Source organism: Leptopilina boulardi, unplaced genomic scaffold, assembly GCF_019393585.1.
Source record: "Leptopilina boulardi isolate dan_hultmark-lab unplaced genomic scaffold, ZJU_Lbou_2.1 LbouV2_137, whole genome shotgun sequence".
Lineage (NCBI taxonomy): Eukaryota > Metazoa > Arthropoda > Insecta > Hymenoptera > Figitidae > Leptopilina > Leptopilina boulardi.
The window spans coordinates 190,246-211,048 of record NW_026137682.1 but is presented as its reverse complement, the minus strand read 5'-3'; the positions used below and the strand labels follow the sequence as shown (position 1 = coordinate 211,048).

The 20,803-nt window shown below is 27.2% G+C and overlaps 1 protein-coding gene and 1 long non-coding RNA gene across 3 annotated transcripts in view; one reads left to right on the top strand and one right to left on the bottom strand.

Annotated features, from left to right (window-relative positions):
- LOC127291497 (uncharacterized) overlaps nt 1-20,803 on the top strand; it is a 76,415-nt gene that overhangs the window by 22,614 nt on the left and 32,998 nt on the right. The gene's annotated exons all lie outside the window — the stretch shown is intronic.
- Nucleotides 1-20,803, bottom strand: part of LOC127291494 (fibroblast growth factor receptor homolog 1-like) — a 58,168-nt gene that overhangs the window by 9,729 nt on the left and 27,636 nt on the right. For both annotated transcript variants that reach the window (XM_051320672.1, XM_051320671.1), the window contains exon 2: nt 11,209-11,351. In XM_051320672.1, coding sequence (XP_051176629.1) covers nt 11,209-11,299 — 91 coding nt within the window. In that variant the 5' untranslated portion in view covers nt 11,300-11,351. The remainder of the gene's footprint in view (nt 1-11,208; nt 11,352-20,803) is intronic.

Sequence of the window (20,803 nt, the reverse complement as noted above, 5' to 3'; positions counted from 1 at the left end):
TTTTTTTAGTTGTAAAATTATAAAAAAATGTTCTCAAAGAGATTTATTCCTCTCATTTTCCTTGACATTTTAAAAAAAAGTAGACCTCAATCCGTTTATTAGAACGGAAGATATAGCAGTTTTAAATTTTTTGTTATTATTGGAAATCTCGTAAACTAACAAATATTTTAGGCTGAAATTTACGTTAAAGATTAGTCTTACTATATATAAAAAAATTCCAAAGTTTCATTGCAATCGGTTAACCTACTCCGAAAAAGTCAAAATCTCACTTGGAATCGCACGTATATAATAAGTTTCTAATTTGTGTCAAGAAAAAAGAGTCAGTGATTTGTGAGTAAAAAAAAAATAAATTTCATCGAATGTTTATTTTTCGGGGTAGAATAAAATTTATCATGTTAATTGTTTGAGTTACTATTTGAATGCATAACATTTATTATGTTAACGTTTTTTTTGAGTCATTTGTATTTTATAAAATTTATATATTGATTTCAATGATAAATTGTCGTGAGTGGACTATTTACTTGACATAATGACATAATAACTCGAACGAATTGAAAAGAAGACGTCGCACAGTAGTGAAACGCGTCCTTAAAAACAAAGTACGACTTATAGTGAAAGGCTTCTTGTTATTCGTGAATCGTTTTACACCGTTCTTTTCAATTTGCATCTTTCTTGGCATTCAAATGCAGTTCAAGATTTTATATAGTCACGAGGAACGCGACATTCTGTTTTCTTGTCGTGAGTTTCAAGTATATAACTATTTAGGACAACAATGTGCATAATGCCTATATATATTATATATATAAAAGTGTAAAAATGTGTTTGATCTAAAGAAAACTTTTTTTCAACTGTTGCGATATTACACTTTTTTCCAGTTCATCTTCCACAAGTTGAAAAAAAAAATTAAAAAAGTATTAATTAAAATGATAATAAAAAATTTTTAAATTAGAAAGTTTCTTCTTTAAATGCAAAAAGAATCCTTTTGACATTCATTTCTCACATAATTAAAAGTTATTTTCAAATGAAAACTTTCTTCTTTTTTAGGGAGTAATCCGTTAATCATTCGACGAAATAAAAAATATTATAAGCAGATGCAAGTAGGGAATACAAGTTTTTAGATTTAAGACATAGGGGTGAGTGTGACTTTGGTGATTTCTCCCTTTTAAAAATCATCAGTGAAATTCTGTCTCGTGAATAGAGTCCAAGATGCTGTATCAGAATATATATACATATTATATATCTATATATATATATAGGGGGGGATTCATGATGATGGCACCTATAGCAGATCTATATTTAGTAAAGTGCATTCTGGGGCCGATGAGTATATATGAAGAAGAGGGGAATTTGGGGAACGGATGGCAATACTGAAAATAAAGATGGGGTGGGGGATTTAGAGTAAAGAAAAAAGGGGAGAGGTAAAAAGGAACAATGCGTTGCGATTCAATTTTGGACGTTTTCCAAATGGCAAATAGCAAATCCGCGAATTCTGTGGCCTTATGAATGAGTTGACCAACTAATGAGAGAGATCTCTTACTCCAGTGGAGAAACATTTGCGCGACGCTGAATTACCCTGTCCGACTGATTAGATTAATGAAACTGTGATTAATACTATTAGTCTAATCTTGGAAATGGTTATTTTCGTTCTCTGAATAGCAAACTTCTCTAATTTTGACGTCAACGTTTGAACGAATTAAGTTATTTTGCTCTTGATTTCGATTAATTGCCAAGTAGCTTGCTTTTTATTTTATTTGTTTTGTCTGAAGTGATTTGTGATTGTATTGTGATTGTCAATTTATATCGTTAATTCATTTTTTTCATTTATTTATAATAAATAATTTTTGATAAAATAAAATTTAAAAAAAAAATGTTGAAAGTAAATTAATATTTTTAAATTGACTATTTAAATTCATTATAATTGATAGTCCTATACATTGTTAGATAGTTATGAAAAAGATTCGAGTATTTTCTGTCAAATTTCAAGTATTTTGGAAATATTTACAATTCTTTATTTATGCGAAGAGTCGAATTGTTTGAAACCATTTTTTTACTGTGCGATATTTATAGAATTCACTTTGCAATTGAATTAAATTGTTCCTACAGAGTAAAATTCTCAGACGTAGAATTTTTTTGTTACAGTTTTTCTGGATTTTTATCATTCATCTCTATTTCTAATTCTTCTTTTCCCATTCAGAGGTTCTGGAAATAGTTGTATTTTCTGATTGTATTTTTTTTTCTTGATTTGGATCAAGTATTTTTGTTAAATTAATGAAACTGATTCAGAGGCGTCTACATTTTTTTTTTTCAATTTCCATTATTGAAGAATCTTTTTCCCTATAAAAAATATGTTGTTTTGTAAAATATATTTTTCTCGCAAATTTTCAGATTTTTGAAACACTCCGATGAAATGGAATTTTTTTTTTTAAAGAGAAAGTCAATTTCAATGAGTATTTTCAATTTTTAACAAGTTTATTTAAAATGTTTGCAAAACACGTGTACGGAAATTGTAGGAAGAGAATAACAGTATATATATATATATATATATATATATATATATATATATATATATATTCTCTTCCTTTGCGAGATGAACAGATTTCAGTCTCGTGCCATTTTATTTTTTGTACAAGACTGTTCTTTTGTCTCCTATTTAAACATCCTGACTTTGTTGCTTTATGAAAACAAGTATAGGTACCGTTGGCGCAATACATGTATTAGAATTGTTCAAGTTTATACTGTGATTAAGATCCACAAAATAAAAAGAAATTAGACGAATGCCTGAAAGTTATTTTTTTTTTACTCTGTCGTCTTTTGGACCATGCTCATCTGCACTACACGTGACTTCCCGGTGAACCCTTTATTTTCATCTCTCCCTCTTTTTCTCTCTCATATACTTTTTTTTCAAGTTTACGCAGAGCACAAACTATTCGTGGGTCTGGTCTTTCAACTCGAGAATAAATCTTTTTTGCCCTAAATATGTGTAATGAATTCTCAAGAAGATACAGTTGGAAGAGATTCCTAATTTGTTCAAGCATTAGGGACAGTTATTATTCTAATTTTTTTGTTTGTTTTATTCGTCTCAAGTACTCTCGTTATGTAGATCAACATGCGGGGATTTTTTTCGTTATGAGAATGTAAATTTTTTTTTTTATTGATTTGCAAAAGGTTTGCGTGCAACTAGAATTTTATATATATATATATAATGACGTCACAAGCCATCTGGCCAACGCCATGCAGGCGCCAAGAATAGTCAAAGAGTATATATCGTGAGGTGTATGTAAGTTCTTCTGCGTTAATGCTTCCAATTTGCTTTGTAAAAAATGAACAGGTAATACATATATTTATTAAACATTTGAAATAATTGAAGAAAGAAAATTTTGTTAAATTCAGTAATCAGAATCTAGAAACAAATTTTTTTTTGTTTTCTCTGATTTTATTTATTCTGGCTCTGTAAAAATAGGATAAACATTTTTTCTTTTGTTATTTTGACCTTATTTTATAAAATTAAACTTATATTAGGAAGTTAGATGAAATAACTAAAATACATAATAATTCTGCGGCGACATTACAACTATGACCATCGTTTGTTTCTTTAAGTCAAGTTTTGATGAGCATCTTTCAAGCAGCCCACCCTGTAGAAATCTGTCAAAACTTAGGGATTCTTCGAATTCAATGTCAAAAAGCTTTGAAAATTCAAAAATACCGATTTTGTATTTATCAATATTGCATATGCGGCAATCTTATGTAAAAAAAAAAAGCTGTGGAATGAGTAATGTAAACTTTTCAGTAACTTGTGTGGTTTCTCTTATTTTCTCTGATCCTAAACTTTTATCTAATACTTTAACAATTTTCCCATATTATATTATTTTTATTTGAAGATGATTATTATTCCATGAAAGTTTTTTTTCGATTTTAAAAAATTGATTCAATTAGAATTTTTGGCTAAAAAAAAGATTAAAAATTTTAATACTTTCTTCATCATGCGAAATTAATTCTTATAACATATAAAACGAATTCAAGTCAAGAGTTAATTTAGACGTAAATTTTTTGTTTCTTTTTATTTTATTTCTTTTCCTTTGATAAGTATTAAAAATGGCAAGAGCGCCCCTAAAATGCAGTTTTCAAACATACATATATATAAACTCCCCTATTCTATATATAGGATGAAGCTTACAAGGAGGGGCACGTGTCACTCATAAATTAATTGGAAAGTTTTTGACAGCTGTCAGAAGTATATTGTGTCACTCAAATGCACTCTGAACTACATTTTGCGCCACTGTTTTCTAAGATGCGTTGCCAAACACTATTAATCTATTATCTTGTACTCGCGTACATATAAGAGACAGCATCTCAATATATATACGTATATTATTTATCGTCATTTTATTTAATGGATTCTATTTTTGATATTTTAAATTACAACAAATTTTTTTTTCGTTTTTTCTTTTTTAAGCAAAAAAATTTTTAATGAAAAGTCAAACAATCAATGGAAAATGTTTTTTGCAGGCAAATATTTTTTTTTTACATTTTCTTTACTCTCTAAATCTGAATTAGTAAAAATGTTTACTAATTTGAATTAGTGACTCACTTTTTGCTTCTGAATTAGTAAAATTTTACTAATTATTAGTAACTTTTACTAACAATTAGTAAAATTTAACTAATTCTAAAGCAAAAAGTGAGTCACTAATTTAAATTAGTAAACATTTTTACTAATTCAGATTTAGAGAGTATATTTTGAAATTTATCATTATTATGCATTTTCATTTATTATTAAAATAAATACTTAAAAATCATATTTCAGTACAATGATTTTTATTTACTTTTAGCGATATCATTATGATTTTCAATAAAAATCGTTGAAGGGCCTTAGTTAAATTCTATAACTATTTATATTTCTTCAGCATTAAAATATAAATTTAGAGAATGCATTGCTTTTGGTTGAAAATAATTATATGTAGTTTCATCGTAGGGACGCGCGTCAATCTTGTGTATATACATAAAAGCCGTGAACAGCAAATAAGTAAGCGAAGATAAAAACATCAAGCCGCAAATCGTGCATAATTCATGAATAAAACATATATAAATGCAAATCGCGGAAAATTCGACTGATTCTCATAGATGCGCGAAGAGCGTTTATAATAAACTTTTCCCCGCGTACTCTCGCTTCTTATGTAATTTTCTTCGATAGGAATAAGAAAATGTTTATGCAAATTTAAATTGATAGAGTCAGTATTTGATAATGCGATGTCATAATTTGCGTAAGATTTTATATGGTTAGATTATTGTTACTTTTCATGATTAATTTTTTTATTATTTGTATTATTTTTTTTATTATTTTTTAAAATAGATATTATTTTATAAAAATTATTATAATTTTGAAAAATGGTAAATTTAATTTTTAAAACTTTTTTGAAAATTATAAAACAAAATTTTTTCCTAAATGTTTATTGCAATAAATTGTGTATTATTTAAAAGTTAATTATATTTTGAACTTATAAATAAAATAAAAATGATTATAATATATAGGTATGTGCTTTATGGGAAGTGATGAAAATTTTGGGAAAGATTTAGGAGAAGCGTTAAGTGCATATATTTAACGTCTGATGGGATTCTATTTCGAAATAAATTCCCCATGAAAATCAGTCTGTTACATTAACGTTAGTATCACTAGAGCTGATTTGTGTTAGTTTAATTACGCAAATTCTGTTAAAATTGTGGTGAAGTCGTGTAAAACGTAGGGCTGAATTTATGTCGAAAGGAAAATAATCAAATTTAGTGAAAGAAGAGTTAATGAAAGGGTCGAAAAATATATTCTCCGTTGTTTACAAAAGGAATTTTTAGATTTTTTTTAAATTTAAAATTCATGTTTAAACGTAAATTTTCAACTTTATTTCTTTAGAATTTCAATTAATAATAATAATAATAATAATAATAATAATAATAATAATAATAATAATAATGTTTATATTATTTTATTATTATTAACTTTTGAAAGTGAAATTTAAATATAAAAAATGTATTCGTATTTTATCGTTATCATTAATGCACTCAATATTATTTTTTTGTTGGTGAATATATTTTATTAATATTTTCCAATACATTGAAACTGAAAGAGGTTTTTTTTTTACTTGAACAGAAATAAGATGTTTTAAAGTATTCTTTTTGGCGGATTATCCACAGATGATGGAATATTTTTCCATAGCACAAGAAACTCACACTTCACTTAAGACAAGTTGGTCCTTTAATCCTAAAGCTTTTTAATCGTTACGATATATTCTCGTTTGCTCCACTCTTCATTTAATGGCTGACATTAATTCCACAAAAGAAGAAACTTAATTCCCTTCAAAGTCTTTTTTCCTCACATATTCTTGTATCGCATATAATTCAAGTTATCTTCATCTATTTACATTCTCAAGTTTATTTTAAATAACTCAAAAGTATTAAATGTAGCAATTTTAACAGAAACTGAAAATTAATTTAACGTTTTTAAATGAGATATGCAAAAAAAAAACATCATATAAAAGTCTATCAAGATATACCTGAAAGCATGATTTTCGTATATAATTTTATTCATATTTTTTGAATAATTTAATCGAAGAAATTAATAATAATAATAAGTTAATAAATTAATTAATTTTAATTGACTATTAATTGTGTAATTAATTTAATAATTTTAAGAAGGTTTCATAATTTCTGGAACGATTGAATTAAATATTCAGTTTCTAATTAAAATTCCTTTTTATGTGTTTTAGTGTACCCTTTTATATCTTTTAGGGATAGGTAAAAAAAACGAGATGAAGAATTCTTTGAGGTTGAAGTTTTTTGATGGATTCACCTGTTGCATAGATATATTCGCCAATTTTTTTTTTCTTTTTCTTTTGATGACTAACACACCTGCATAATTACATTTTCCATCTATCAACGTTTCTTTAGATAATAAAAGATTGATCATGAAACGAGAGGATTTTATCTTAATGAGTGCTCCATATTTAATTTTTTTAATTAGGAGACTGAACAGAGCAATGTTCTGTGAAAGCTTATCGATTTCTCTCGCAGTGAATACATATGTGATTTTGTTTTTTGTCTCTGGATGACTTTCACATGTAATGAATAAACAATAGCTTAATTATGCAATTTGTCAGAATTATTGATTTTTTTAATCAAAAAAATATTTTTTTAATTTAAAGAATTTTTATTAAAAAATTAGTTCGATGATGTATATTTTTATAAAATTGAGCTAAATGTGAATTCGATAATAATAGTGTAAATTTTGATTCACTAAGTTTTACATACAAGTAAAACGGGTCCGGTCATATTTTTTTGTCTTTCAATTGATATAATATTAGTCGCTATTACGCTTTTGAATAGACAAAAGGAGTTCTCATGAGTTTGGATTATCTGTGCGGGTAAAGTTTGCCCATCAGGGTAGTTGACAATATTTCTCGACCCGTTTTTATATACTATATAGCAATAAAGTAATGTATTGCTAAAGCCTCTCGATGTAGTGCACGCCGACCGGTCAATTGGACAATTGAGCCCAATCATAATAGAACTTACACCGTATAGTATACGCATACATATATGTATACTCATAGTTACAGTTATATATATATATATACACAGAAAAATGACAATGTGATTTATATACTCCTCTCGATAAGCAACCATTAATATATACGAACATGAAAAAAGTATGATAAATGACTTTTTAAAGGTTCATATATTCGTCATTAATAAAAATATATCTCATCGAATAATGTTTAATGTCACAATAATGACACATTTTAATTGAGTCCATTTCAAATTATTATTAAATTATTTTCATTCAATTATTTGATTTTGTCAATTTAAAAAAAAAAAATTGTTAATTGAAAACAAAAAATTCTTTTTTTTTGTTTCATAAATGTTCATCTGCAGCACGTGTGTTCGAAGCTCATTTACGAACTCAAAGAAGCGTAAATAATGAGTGGTGGATTGTTCCTTTTTTCTAAATTAAAATTTCAAATTCAATTTTGCTATTTTTAAATAGGAACGCTTAAGTATTTTGTTAAATTATTTCTCGATAATAAAACACTAAAAATATTTAATTATATTATTATTATTAGTATATTATAAATAATAATATAATAAATATTCTAAATCTGACTGTTATGAATGAAAAAAATGTTAAACCGTAAAAAATAAAATAAATACGGAATAAAAAGTATATTAATAAACAAAAAAGGTAGTTCGTATGAAATATTTATTTCAGACTTTGAGTTTCTGGCTAATGAAGTCAGTTATATGTATATAGATACAGTTACAAGAGATTTGTCTTGCGTTGAAATAAAAATTTCGTCCGCGCCCTTTAACGAGGTTACTTTTTGTCTTTAATAATCGGCACTGTGTGAGTAATATGACACGAGCGTTATTATATTAGAGAACTTTTTCATGTTTAACTTTTGCCAGGCACGTGTGTGCGACTCTCACAGAGTTTACGATTTCGACGAAAAATCTAGTTTCACCCATCAGGGTCGTTTTTGTAAAGGCGCACCACTGACTGTGAAAGTCACTGGGTCTGTGAACCAGATGTGAATTTTGACTTTTGGTTGGGTCGGGTATATGTTCTTAAAACCATCATAAACGAATATTGCACCCACTGTCCGGGCTACCTGCGCTTGTGAGAATTTATAAAGCCTTGATTTTTACAAAGCATTAAATCCTGACCGATTATGTAAATTGATTTGTCCACGTATAGCACGTGTACACATGATTACCTGCGAACACCTTTTCGGAAGCTAAATATATTCCCGCCCTTTTTCTGCACGAAACCCTTTTTTTATGAGTCGGCAATTTTTTTTTCTCTTTTTAACTTTCAATTTTTTTTTTTAAAGAAATTCTTAGAGTTTACATTTTTTGGATATTTTTTTTAAAATTAATACTTTTTAATTTTCTTTGCTTCCATGATTTTCCAAATGAATTTTTTTATAACTTTTTGTTCTAACAGGGATGTATATTTATAACGTGTGGTTATTAGTCACATTTCTGGCCCATTCTCAATTCTGACGGATTATTACGAAGTGTCTAGCTACGCGAGATTTCTTTTATTATTTTTGTCTGCGGGGAAAGTGCATTTTGTCTTAAAAATATACTCACTTATTGGTGTTTTTATTAACCAAGTTGAAATGTATCATGAGAAAGAGAAGGTCAATGCTTTTTTTTTTTTTTTTTTTTTTTAAACGAGAATTAAATAAAATTAAGTGATTTTTTTCTTAATTCTAGAATAATTCTCGTGCAACGTTTTTAAGTTGAAAATCAATGCCGCCATTTTTTTTAGTTGTCGATGCGCACTCTCGCGTGCTAATTAAATTGTAATGCATGTCGTCAAACGTATGTGTACGTGAATTGAAGAATTATCATTGACAGAGAAAAGTCGAGGAATCCTCAATTTTACGTGGCGTGTCTCGATTTTTTAAATCTTTCCACGTTTCACTTGCTGTGTTCGATTTTACCGTTGATTCCATTGAATTTCGTGGAAATCATTATTATCGATGTATCGAAACTGTTTTGCATCTCACCGCTTCTTCTTTTTTTCTTCTTCTTCTTAAAAAAAAAACGTCTTACTTGGAAGTCTTTTACATGAAATTCCTTTTGACAATTTTTTTTTTTTATTGCCTTTCGAATTTATGCGATTCTAATTTTACCCTTATAATAAGAAGAAAGACACAAATCTTACTATTTTTTTCTCTTTTTGAAAAAATTCCCCAAAAAATAAATATAAATTTCATTTTTAACGATTTGTGATTATCACTTTTACCTATGTTTCACTTAATTTTCCATTTTTATGGGATTTTTCCTACCTGCGCTGAAGAGAAATGCGAAAGCATTTCATTTTATTCTAAATCTTGGGATCATCTAACTGTCCTTATAACTGCTGCTTTCATCAACAGATCATCTGTATTATAGTGTTAAAAAACGTGTCACGCTCATTCTCCGGTGTTTGAAATCTTGAAAATCAGGTGTTGATCTTAAAGATTAGAGGCGTGTTTAGCTCGTAAAAAACAGGCGGAAGGGAATTTTTTTTCGAATAGATATATATATATATGTATATATTATATACGAACATGAAAACACGGTGTAACCTACCACCAGGAAGCTATATAGACAAGAAAAGTAGTTGTTTTTTTTTCTTTTTTGGCAGATCTCAGATTCTCTATAGTGACATTGATCTCGACATTGAGATCTCAATATTCTTTATCCTGGGAAGTTGCCCGACACCGTTTTGTATTCAGAAGTAGAAACAGGATCGTAAAAATATATCGGTGGTCAGATATCACATCAGTGTTGAGGTGTCATATAATTTAGAAGATAAATATCTATCAAGTATGGCAGTCGTTGTAATTAGGAGTTAAAAGGAATTTTCCTTTTTATATATTCTATCACAAATTTTTATTTCATTATATATTGACATTGTTGCCGATAAAAACTAGATCAAAGAATAAAAATTATTCAAAATAGCAAAATAGAAAAAAAATGTATTTTAACTGTTAAAAAAAATATATTAATTAAAACAATATAAATTAAAGAGATATTTTTGACTCTTTTTTAATGTTTCTTTTAAAATTGTCTTTTGAATTTTTCTTTTCGTGGCTGTCTGCACCAACTTTTTTTTTTGCTTTCTTTCTTCGTTTTGTACCACCAAAATATACTGAACAAGTTTTCTTTACAAATCTTCGTATTCACTGTGTCATCGTTGTCGCATTCTGTATTAATTTGTTCTTTGCCGTGTTCTCTCAAAAACAAGAAAAGAAAATATAATTTAGTATTTAAAACTGAATGATTTTTTTTCTTTAATAGTCTTATATATAGGTTTCCTTTTAATAAGACCATTTTTGCAATTAGAATTTTTTATAATATAAAAATACATTTTATATTATAAAAATAATAATAATAATACCTACAAATAGAGAAATTTATTTATTTAAACCAAAATAAAATTGTATTTGAATTAAGGAAAAATATATTTATCTCAGTGCTAAATATAACTATTTATTGGTTTCAAATACAATTATCATTATATTATTTTAAAAAAATTTATTTTCAATTGTTTTTTGATAAATAAATATTTCAATAGATTAAAAAAAAACTCATCAGACTTGAATTCGAAGATTTGAAAAGAAAAATGGTTTTTTTTTTATTTGATTTAAATGAAATGAATATTTAATTTACCTAGTCGAATGATCCTTCCTTGAATTGTCCCGAGAAGCAGGATCCCAAAGATTCCTAGGACAAAACAGTTATTGGCCTTCATCCCGTCCATCCTGTCAATCGGCGAAACAATAGCTAATGTCGACGCGACATGAGTCTCTCTTCTGAAACAGACGACAAAAGCAACCATTTTATTTAGTCTTTCCAAGGAGAATAGAAAACGAAAAAAAAAAAAAATTGAAGCAAGTCGCTTTAGTCTCTTCCCCTCTATATAGATTACATTTCTCTTTTTCTACCACTTTTTAGCAATCTTTTTTTATTTTATTTGTACATATATATTTCTTTCTTCTTTTCTCATGAATGTGTACGCGACGTGGATTTTCTCTGCATCTTTTGGCCTGTTGCCAAAAACTCAAAAACGCACTCCGTTGAGGACAGCTCTAACGATTTTAGATACTTCCCTTAAAATATATATATACGCGCATGCTTTTCTTATATGCATACGCGAAAATACGCATGGGCGCGTAGGTCACCGACAAAATCGTGTGGATATCGGCAAAAATTTTACGACGTGCACAGCTGATGTTTACGTCGCATCTTTCTCTCTTCCTCTTTCTTGAATTTTGATAAATATAGCGAGACGAGAGCTTCTTCCGTTTTCAAATCAAGAGGAATGACATTTAGATTCTTTATAATATATTTATATTTTTAACTGTTTTTTCCCCTCTATATTTATTTCATAGACAACTCATACATTTCAACGTCTAAAAGACTTCTTCAACTTTTATATATATATATATATATATATATAAAATAAGTTTGAAAAACCTTTTAAATTTTTATGTCTTTTAAATTGGTTGATGCTTTTAAGTATACAAGATTCATAATGAACACGACATATTTTATTTTATTTTTTAAATTTTTACTCTTATGAATATAAATTTTTGCTAAGTTTACCATTTTTCAAAAATATTTAACCTTATTCAAAACTAATTTAAATTCATTCTTAATGTTTTGATGTAAATTTAAAAAAAAAAAATTAATTATAAATAAAAAATTTGTGTTTTAAATTGAAATGTTATGAGGAAGTAATATAGAACAAAATGAGCGTTAAATTTGATAATTTTCACCATTATGGATCGTTATATTCAAACAGAGGTCAAAAAGAAAGAAGCTTTTCCTGTCTGGAAAAATATTGAAACAATACAAACATGTATTGGCAAGTGAAAAACACGTGATAAACAGATTTTGAAAATAAAATTGTCGAAATATTTAGTTTTATTTTTAATAATTCTGTTTAATATTCAAATTTAGAGCTCACAATTTTCAAAAAGTTTTTTTTGTACATAATATTGTTCAATTATATTTCTTAAAATTTTAAATCATATCTTCTTGAAGATTTCGAGTCACGGAAAAATTGGAAATAAACAAGGCACCGAGCTGTCTGAAATTTGCATTCTGAAGGGACTAATCTTCATTAAATCTGTCATCTAGTGACGTTTAAGGAGAATGAGTCATTAAAATTCGCTCAAGCATCATATATATATAGCATGAATTATGTAATGAACTAAACATGTGGTCATATATACGTAGGTTGACTTTGCAAGGAAAGAAATGAGAGTTTCCGGTTAGGTACGAAATTAGGCGTATTATCTTATATTATAAAAGTACAGATTATTCACATTCTATAGTTACATTATTTCTATTACAAATGCATTACGCGCATCAAATTTCTTCTTCACTATGATCTTTAAAAATTTTAATACAAATTTTTCATATTTTTAATATTAGAGACTGAATTTTTGCTATTAATAAATTAACTACAATTTTCTAATGATTTTTTAGAAAAACAAATTTTTCACTAATTAGTAAAATTTAACTATGTGTCAAAATAGATTTTCACTTTTTTTTTTGTTATCAGTTTTTAAGATCAAATACTCTTATATAGAAAACTGTTATAAATGCAGATGTTTCGTATAATGAACACTGTTCCTATTTCTCGTATAAATTTGTTGATGTTTAGTATGTGAAATGAGGGCAATTTTATTATTAGAAAATTCAAATATTTGTAGATACAACAATATGGTTTCATCGACAAAAATTGGTCAATATAAAATCAATTTAATTTGTTGATGCAACAAATTTTTCTTTTCCTACGCATCTGGAAAAAATAGTATTGAATCAAGAAAACTTATGTTACGTATATTTGATTCAATATTTTCTTGATCCAATAAAATTTTACTACTTTGAAATAAATTTTCTTGAATTAAAATTATTAGTGGATCACATACGGACAATTATATGGTGTCTAAGTTTAAGATTTTTTTTTTAATTTTAAGACATTTTGTTATAATTTGACATTTTTTGTAAGACTAAAAATTAAAATTAGCCCCAATTTTCTTTTTTTTATGTCAACGTTCAAAATTTGAAAAGAAAATGATTGACTTGGGAATATTGTGAACGATGCTTGAGAATTTAAAAAGTTAATAATACAAAATAGTGTTAGTTTGCAAAAGAGTTTGGAATGCCTCAGAGAGAACGTTAATTACTTCATGTTCGACTGGCTCTATAAATGCTACGAAAGAAGAAATGGATTGTAGGTTTTATGCTATAGGAGGGAAGCGTCTCTGGAATTTCGCGCAGAAGTCTCAACAATATATTCTCTATAACTATATATATACACACACTATAATAGTAGAATTTTAATATTTCCGCGAAATGTAATTAAGATTTACTTGTATAAAAAAAAACACACACACACACACAAACACAATGCGACTTTTACAAGTCACAATTCAATTTTTATTTATACTTTTACGCTACTTGTTGAGAAAAGTTTCTGTAGAGACAATTACGGAGTGTTCATCGGTTAATGAAAAAATTAGGTTAATTATAGGAAAGTACATAATATTGCAATTAGTAATTTTTAATAGTTGTATGTTTCCATTAATACTATTCTCTTAAACTACCCCTGGTAGGGAAATTCTCGATCGAAGAGGAAAATGACTTCTTTTGAGAAGAAATTTTTATGTTTATCTCCGCCTTGTCGTTACTTCTACGGTTGTGTCTCACGTTAAAATGATATTTTCCTAACAGAAATGCAATAAATAACATTTTTTTCTTTTCTTCTGAGAAATTTGAGTTTAAAATTTCCCATGCGCGGAAAAGGGCGCTTATGGTGTAGATTTTAGGACTTTTATATATTATGATATGTATAGTTTATGAAAATGTTTGTCTCACTGTCAAAGAAAAAGAAAACTGAGAATGTTTGCGTTTCTAAAAACATATGTCCCAATCTGAAGCACTAATTCTATAACCATAGCAGTATAGCTTTGTATAGTTAGAGTAAAATATGTGTCTTTAAACTCAACACCATCGTCGGCTTTTATAAAAAGAATCTTATGAGGAACGTGTCATGAGTTAATCTCGTAATTACAAGTCTCAAAAACCCCCGTATCACACACGCTATATACTCGTAAAACTTTTCTCTCAAAAGTTATAATGGATCTTTTGAAACTTGCGTATGATATGATGAAGAGCAGGAACTTCTCACGGAAATGAATCATATATGAAGAAATTGTATCTTATAATGATTTTATCAAAATAATTAAGTTTGCTAAAGAGAGCATTTCCTAATTTGAGGAAGTTGTGTATAGGAAATTTTAAAGACTCTTTTCTTTTTATATTTAAAAACATTAAAGACCTTGTTAAAAGTATTTTTAAATTATTAGAAATAGAATGAATAAATATAAAACAAATTATTTTAAAAAAGAAAAAAATTAATAAATGCCGTCCGTCAATCACGGATAAATAGAAAGATTGAGGATGAGGTTAAATTGTGAGAAGAAGTTTATAGCCTTCAATATTGACTGCAGTATTTAAGCGACCTGTCTTGCAGTATAATAATTATAGGGATAGTTATAGGCTGTGGGAGAACACATAAAGTAGATTCAGGCGTTTCTATTCAATTAGTATTCTCCCTGTTGAGGGGTAGGTTGGTGCCGCGTTAATAGAACTTCAGGTAATAAAGGCCTTTTCAACAGGTGAATTTATGAAAAAAGTCTATGAAATAATACGGGACCTATCCTTTTGGTATTTAAATTTTCGATTTATGATCTCCTCTAGAAATGGTAATTTTATACTTTCGACGAATTTTTTTTTTTTTTTTATATATATAACAAACGAATCGAAAAATGCTCCTATTTTTATTTATGAATCTTTTAGAAAATGTTCGCCTCAGGCAAAAAAAAAGCTTCACTTTTTTCACAATTTCTTATTGTGCAATCTATTTCTTTTTTCATTGGAATTATATAGAAGTCCTGATGATACATTGCATAGACAACTAATTAATTTGATTGTTCGAATTAATAATTTTTTATAAAAATTAATTGAAATAAAAAAATTTTAATCTTTCAAATATTTCACTAATTTCTTTTGAAGTTTAATATATCAGAAATGAGAATGTTATATATTACGCCAAATATGAAAATGATCGTTAGAAAATAAGACACATAAAAATTATAAAGCGTCTCTCCGGTAATTGCAGAGGAATTTATACCTTAAGTGAAAAATTATTTACTTAATGTTTGAAGTAATTTACGACTGAGATGGCTATAAAAAGCGAAATTGTAGTTTCATTAGGACAGTCGTATAATAACGCCGATAAATTCAATTTTGTTTCACTCTCTCCCTCTCTCTTTTGTACTCTTAAAGGTCGTTCTGTTAGCTTTCGTTATGAGTAAAAAAAAAAAAAAAGAAAAAAAAAATTGTCAATTTTTCTGTCGTGCGATGTCAAGTTTAGTTTTGAACTGTGAACTCTTACTATCTCATAAATCTGGTGTCAAACAGATGTAAAAATGGAGTAAAACCCAAGGAACCGGAAGCACGTGCTCATCCATGAATGTTGCGCATATCCTGTACCCCGAACAGATGAACTCTTAGCAATGATTTCGTTACATGGAAAACAAGTCAACCTGTCTTGTGAGGAAAAATTAAACATAAAATAAAATTTTTTTTTATTAATTAATTAATTTAAATTGAATTAACTAAACAATTAGTCTAAATCTATATATGTGACGCTCCCCACGAGAAAAGGGACCTTATGCTGGTAAAGAAATTGTAGATCATGTTTAGTGATAGTTTTACATTGATTCTGCAAATTTTTATTTATTTTTTTCTATGGTGAAAGTTTTTTTTTTCTAAAATACGTTACTTTTCAATTTAGACTATAGGTTTAATTAATTTATTTTTTAAATATTATCTTAGACGTTTGCTTCTCTAAGAAAAAAAAAAATCACAATTGAGATTTACTGTGACGAAAGTCTATTTTTTATGTAATTAATGTGGTTTGCTGCTGAAACTTAAGAGCTTTTGGAAATCGATCATTAATCATTTTTACCTAATTCTATTTTAAAGAAACTATTCGGATAGGATTCGTTAGACTATTTCCGTGACTGTATACATATATATTGAAGTAGGTGTCACGATATATATATATCCACTGAATTGAGAGTCAACTATATGTACTGCTTTTCTCATTAAATCGAAAACTGAAAATTAGACATGGTGTACATCAGGTTGAGCAGGTCGGGAGCCGGAAAGGCATATCATGAGAGAGTGTGAAACGCTCACGTAATCCGCTTATTAGGAATATCCGCTTGGGCGGATAAGAAATTTTTTTTTAAATTGTCAGAATCGTGGGTGGCCTTTATATACCGTGATTCTTCTTTAGCCAGAAGGCAAAAAACAATTTTCATTTTATAATCTTTATTTTATACGCATAAATTTTATCATATCAATTGTTTGCGGCAAAAGAATTTTAAACGTCATGACGAAAAAATGTTTGTTTTAAAAATTATTTTGTATAATATTAATTTTTTTATTTGTTTTTTTTTAACATCCATTTCATTAATATATGTTGATTAAAATAATAATTTTACAAGGCCTTTTACTGATTTAATCATTTATTGTATCACTGCAAAAAGAAGTATCTTATTATAAGATACATTGGAAGCAAGTTACCAAAAGTATCTTCCTATCCATCTTATATCTTAAGTAACTAATGCATTTTAAGTTGTTTTAGATAACTTAGAAGCAAGTTATAAGAAACATCTTAAAAAGGCTACCAAAACATCTTAAAATAAGATACTATTCTTCTTGCAGTGTAGTCATATAATTTTAATTGTTGACGTTTCAATACAAGAAGTATCCTCATCAGGTCTATGTTATTATTATTATTTTATTATCATTATGACATTATGGATTTATTGATTTAATTTATTTATTTGATCTTTAATAAATGGAAAACACTTCTAAAAGAGTATTTTCATTACTATTAAAACTAAATTTTGATTGTGGTTTTTTTTTTATTAAAAGTTTGTTTAAAAAACATGGTAAAAGCATGTTGAAGTATGTTATGTTAATTACATAACCTCACTTTTTTAAAATGCTTTCAATAACTTTCACTTTTTTTTTACCAAATTTTAATAAAAAACCACAATCCAAATGTAGTGTTAATAATAATGGATACCCTCTTTTTGAGGTGTTTTTTATTTATTAAAAATAAAATAAATAAATTAAATCAATTAATCCATAAAAGTCATTGTAAAATTTTATTTTAATCAACATTAATTATTATTATTTTAAATTTATGATTTATTTTTAGTATACCATTCAAAAATTGCACCAAACGCTGGGTTAATGTCATTGTCAATGACTTGTCCGGTTCTTTAAACATGTTTGATTATATATTTGATCATCTTTCAAAGAATGTATATAATGTATGCGTTTAGTTTGTTAATATTTAACTTCCTCTTGTTCAGCAAAAGTGAATGTACATTTACAAATGATGTTCGAAGAATAAGTTGAAGTGCCATGTAGGTACATACATACCCAGATAACCAAGCGTACTAATCGTTATTTACGAGTACGAAGTACCAGTATTATACTAGTTTTATACCAGTACAAAATAATTATATATGTCGTACCAGTACGGTACTAGTACAATAAAAGTATGTCGTACTGTTAGAATTATAAAATATGATTACTCGATAAAAGTATAGTACTAGTACAATACCAGTAGGTCGTACTTCTGAAATAAGAAGCACAACATACTTGTACAATACAAGTATAATACTGGTACGTCGTACTGGGAATCTTTGCTGGTAATGCCAACCCAACCTCACTTTCTTGACAATTGTCAAATATGAACGCGTCACTGAAAACGGTACAATAAATGTTGGTGAAAAAAGTGGTTTATGATGCAGCAAAAGAGTTTTAACGTTTGTAACTTGTGCTTCTGTACTTATCTTGAATATCCAATATTAAATTTATATTAAATTATCGATCTTTATAAGATTTATATTCTTTTACTTTGCCATGCCGCTTTGTGCCATGGTGTTATTTCATTGAAAAACATCAAAATCTTTTCTTTTATAATCTTTTTTATACATTTATATTGAGATAAATTCATAAATTCGGTCTTGATCATATTGATATATTTTTAAATTCAATTGTGTGTTATTTCGTTATAGTTACTCTTATACATATAACATATTTATAGGTTAGGATGTGATAATATGTTTTTCTTAACATCAAAGCAATTTTAAACATCAAGTTTAAATTCTTTTGAAATAATGTTTAAATGTAAACAAATAATCAATTAATTTTTGATAAAGTTATAAGTAATTAAAATAATATAAAACACCGGATAGTTTAAGATAAGTGAGAATACAAGTTACATATTTTATATAATATATGCAAAGACATATATCACATAAATAAAAAAAAATTATTGAATAAAAATAAATAACTAAAAATGAATTATTATTATTTCAGTTCTCCCACAGATTTTCTTTTAATAATAAATGAAAATAATGAAAATACTATTGTGGGAAGAGAAAGGGGAGGGTATATAATATTTTATATTGTACATCATACTAGTATTGTACCAGTACAATAACAGTACGTTATACTAAGTCACAAAAGTTTTCAGTACGTCGTACTCGTATAGTACTCGTATTCTACCGATATTGCATACCGGTACGCCGTACTAGTACAGTACCTGGTACCGTGCGAAGGTACATGGCTGGTACAGTACTAGTACGTCTAGTACGTCGTACTAGTATTATACTACTACCGTACTAGTATGTGTGTTATCTGGGTATATATATATTTTTTTCGTTTAAAAATCTATATATCTTTCAATTTAAACTCAATTTTCGTTATAAACTAATTTAGCTAAAATTGTAAATTAATATGAAAAATGATTTATTAACTAGGTTTTCATTTTTTTAATTTAAAAATTAATTTAATACTTTTAAATAATTTTAAAAATTTAATTTCATTGTCCTAAATTCTGATTTTATGTAGAGCAATATATATAAAATTGATTGTTTTCAATGAAGAAATTTCTATATATAACTCTTGCATAATTTGAAAACAGTGGTGCTTAATTTAGTTAACAAAGAATTTTATGTACCCTTATAGGCGCCTAGAAACCTTTTATGCTGGAATTACATGAGTTCACGTTTAAAAGCAGTTTACTCTCATGCATATTTTAGTATGTGCTTTTAAACGTATGTCGTAAAAAAGTAGGGTTTCGACCATTTTCTCATGGTCACAGATGAGGTACAATTTTTTTTTTTGGTCCATCATATCTTTACAGCATTTTAAATATTCAAATTTTTATTTACTCCCAATTCTAATAATACGAAAATTCTTCTATTCCATTGTTATTTTAAAGAAATTTGTTTCGGGTTGGTATAGCGGTTTTCAATATTTTATTTTTTTTTTTAATATTTCAGTTCATGGCAATAAGTCGCTAACAATTTTTTAAAATAATTTTTTTTTCTTATATTAATTTTTAAATAATTATTTTAAAAAAAAAATTTTAATTCCTTTTCGTCTGTTCGTATTATTTTGATAATCAGTTCACCTTCATTTGAAGAATGGCTCGTGCCAAAGAAACAGATGGCAGGCTCTTAAATGGTTGCATTAAGGCAGTAAATTAAGGATATATCTCGTTTCCTGTTGTCTCCCTAAACAGAGTTGTCAAAGAAAAATAAAGTTCTTGACTCCTCCATACATCTAAAATGTAATCTCGCGAAAATTTGTCGCGAATGGCATATATATGTGTTGTGATATAGACCACATGATTGTAGATAAACATTGAGAAGTTGAATCCAGGATACAGTTCACGTGATTATACAAAACAATCTATTGAGAGAAATCAGACAAAACTTCCTCTCTCAAAAAAGTTAAAAAAAAAAAATACATTTTTGAATCAAGTTTGAAATTTAAATTGAAAAATCCCTCTTCAAAATCGAGAACAATGGGAAAATTTTTAATTATTGAAAATTTGTTGGGCAAAATTTTTGCAACATAAACAAATTCTTGTTTGATAATATATAAAAAATGGATAAAAATAATTTTTAATTAATATTTTTTTTTCTTTCTATTAATATATTTTTAATATTTTCTAATTATATATTCACAGAAAAAAAAATGGTAAAAAGTGATTGTGGGTAGAGGGTAAAATGCGTTTAGGTACAGGGTAAAAGGTAATATTGTGATGGGTAAAAATGTTACCAAAATATTACTAGAAAGATGGATGCAA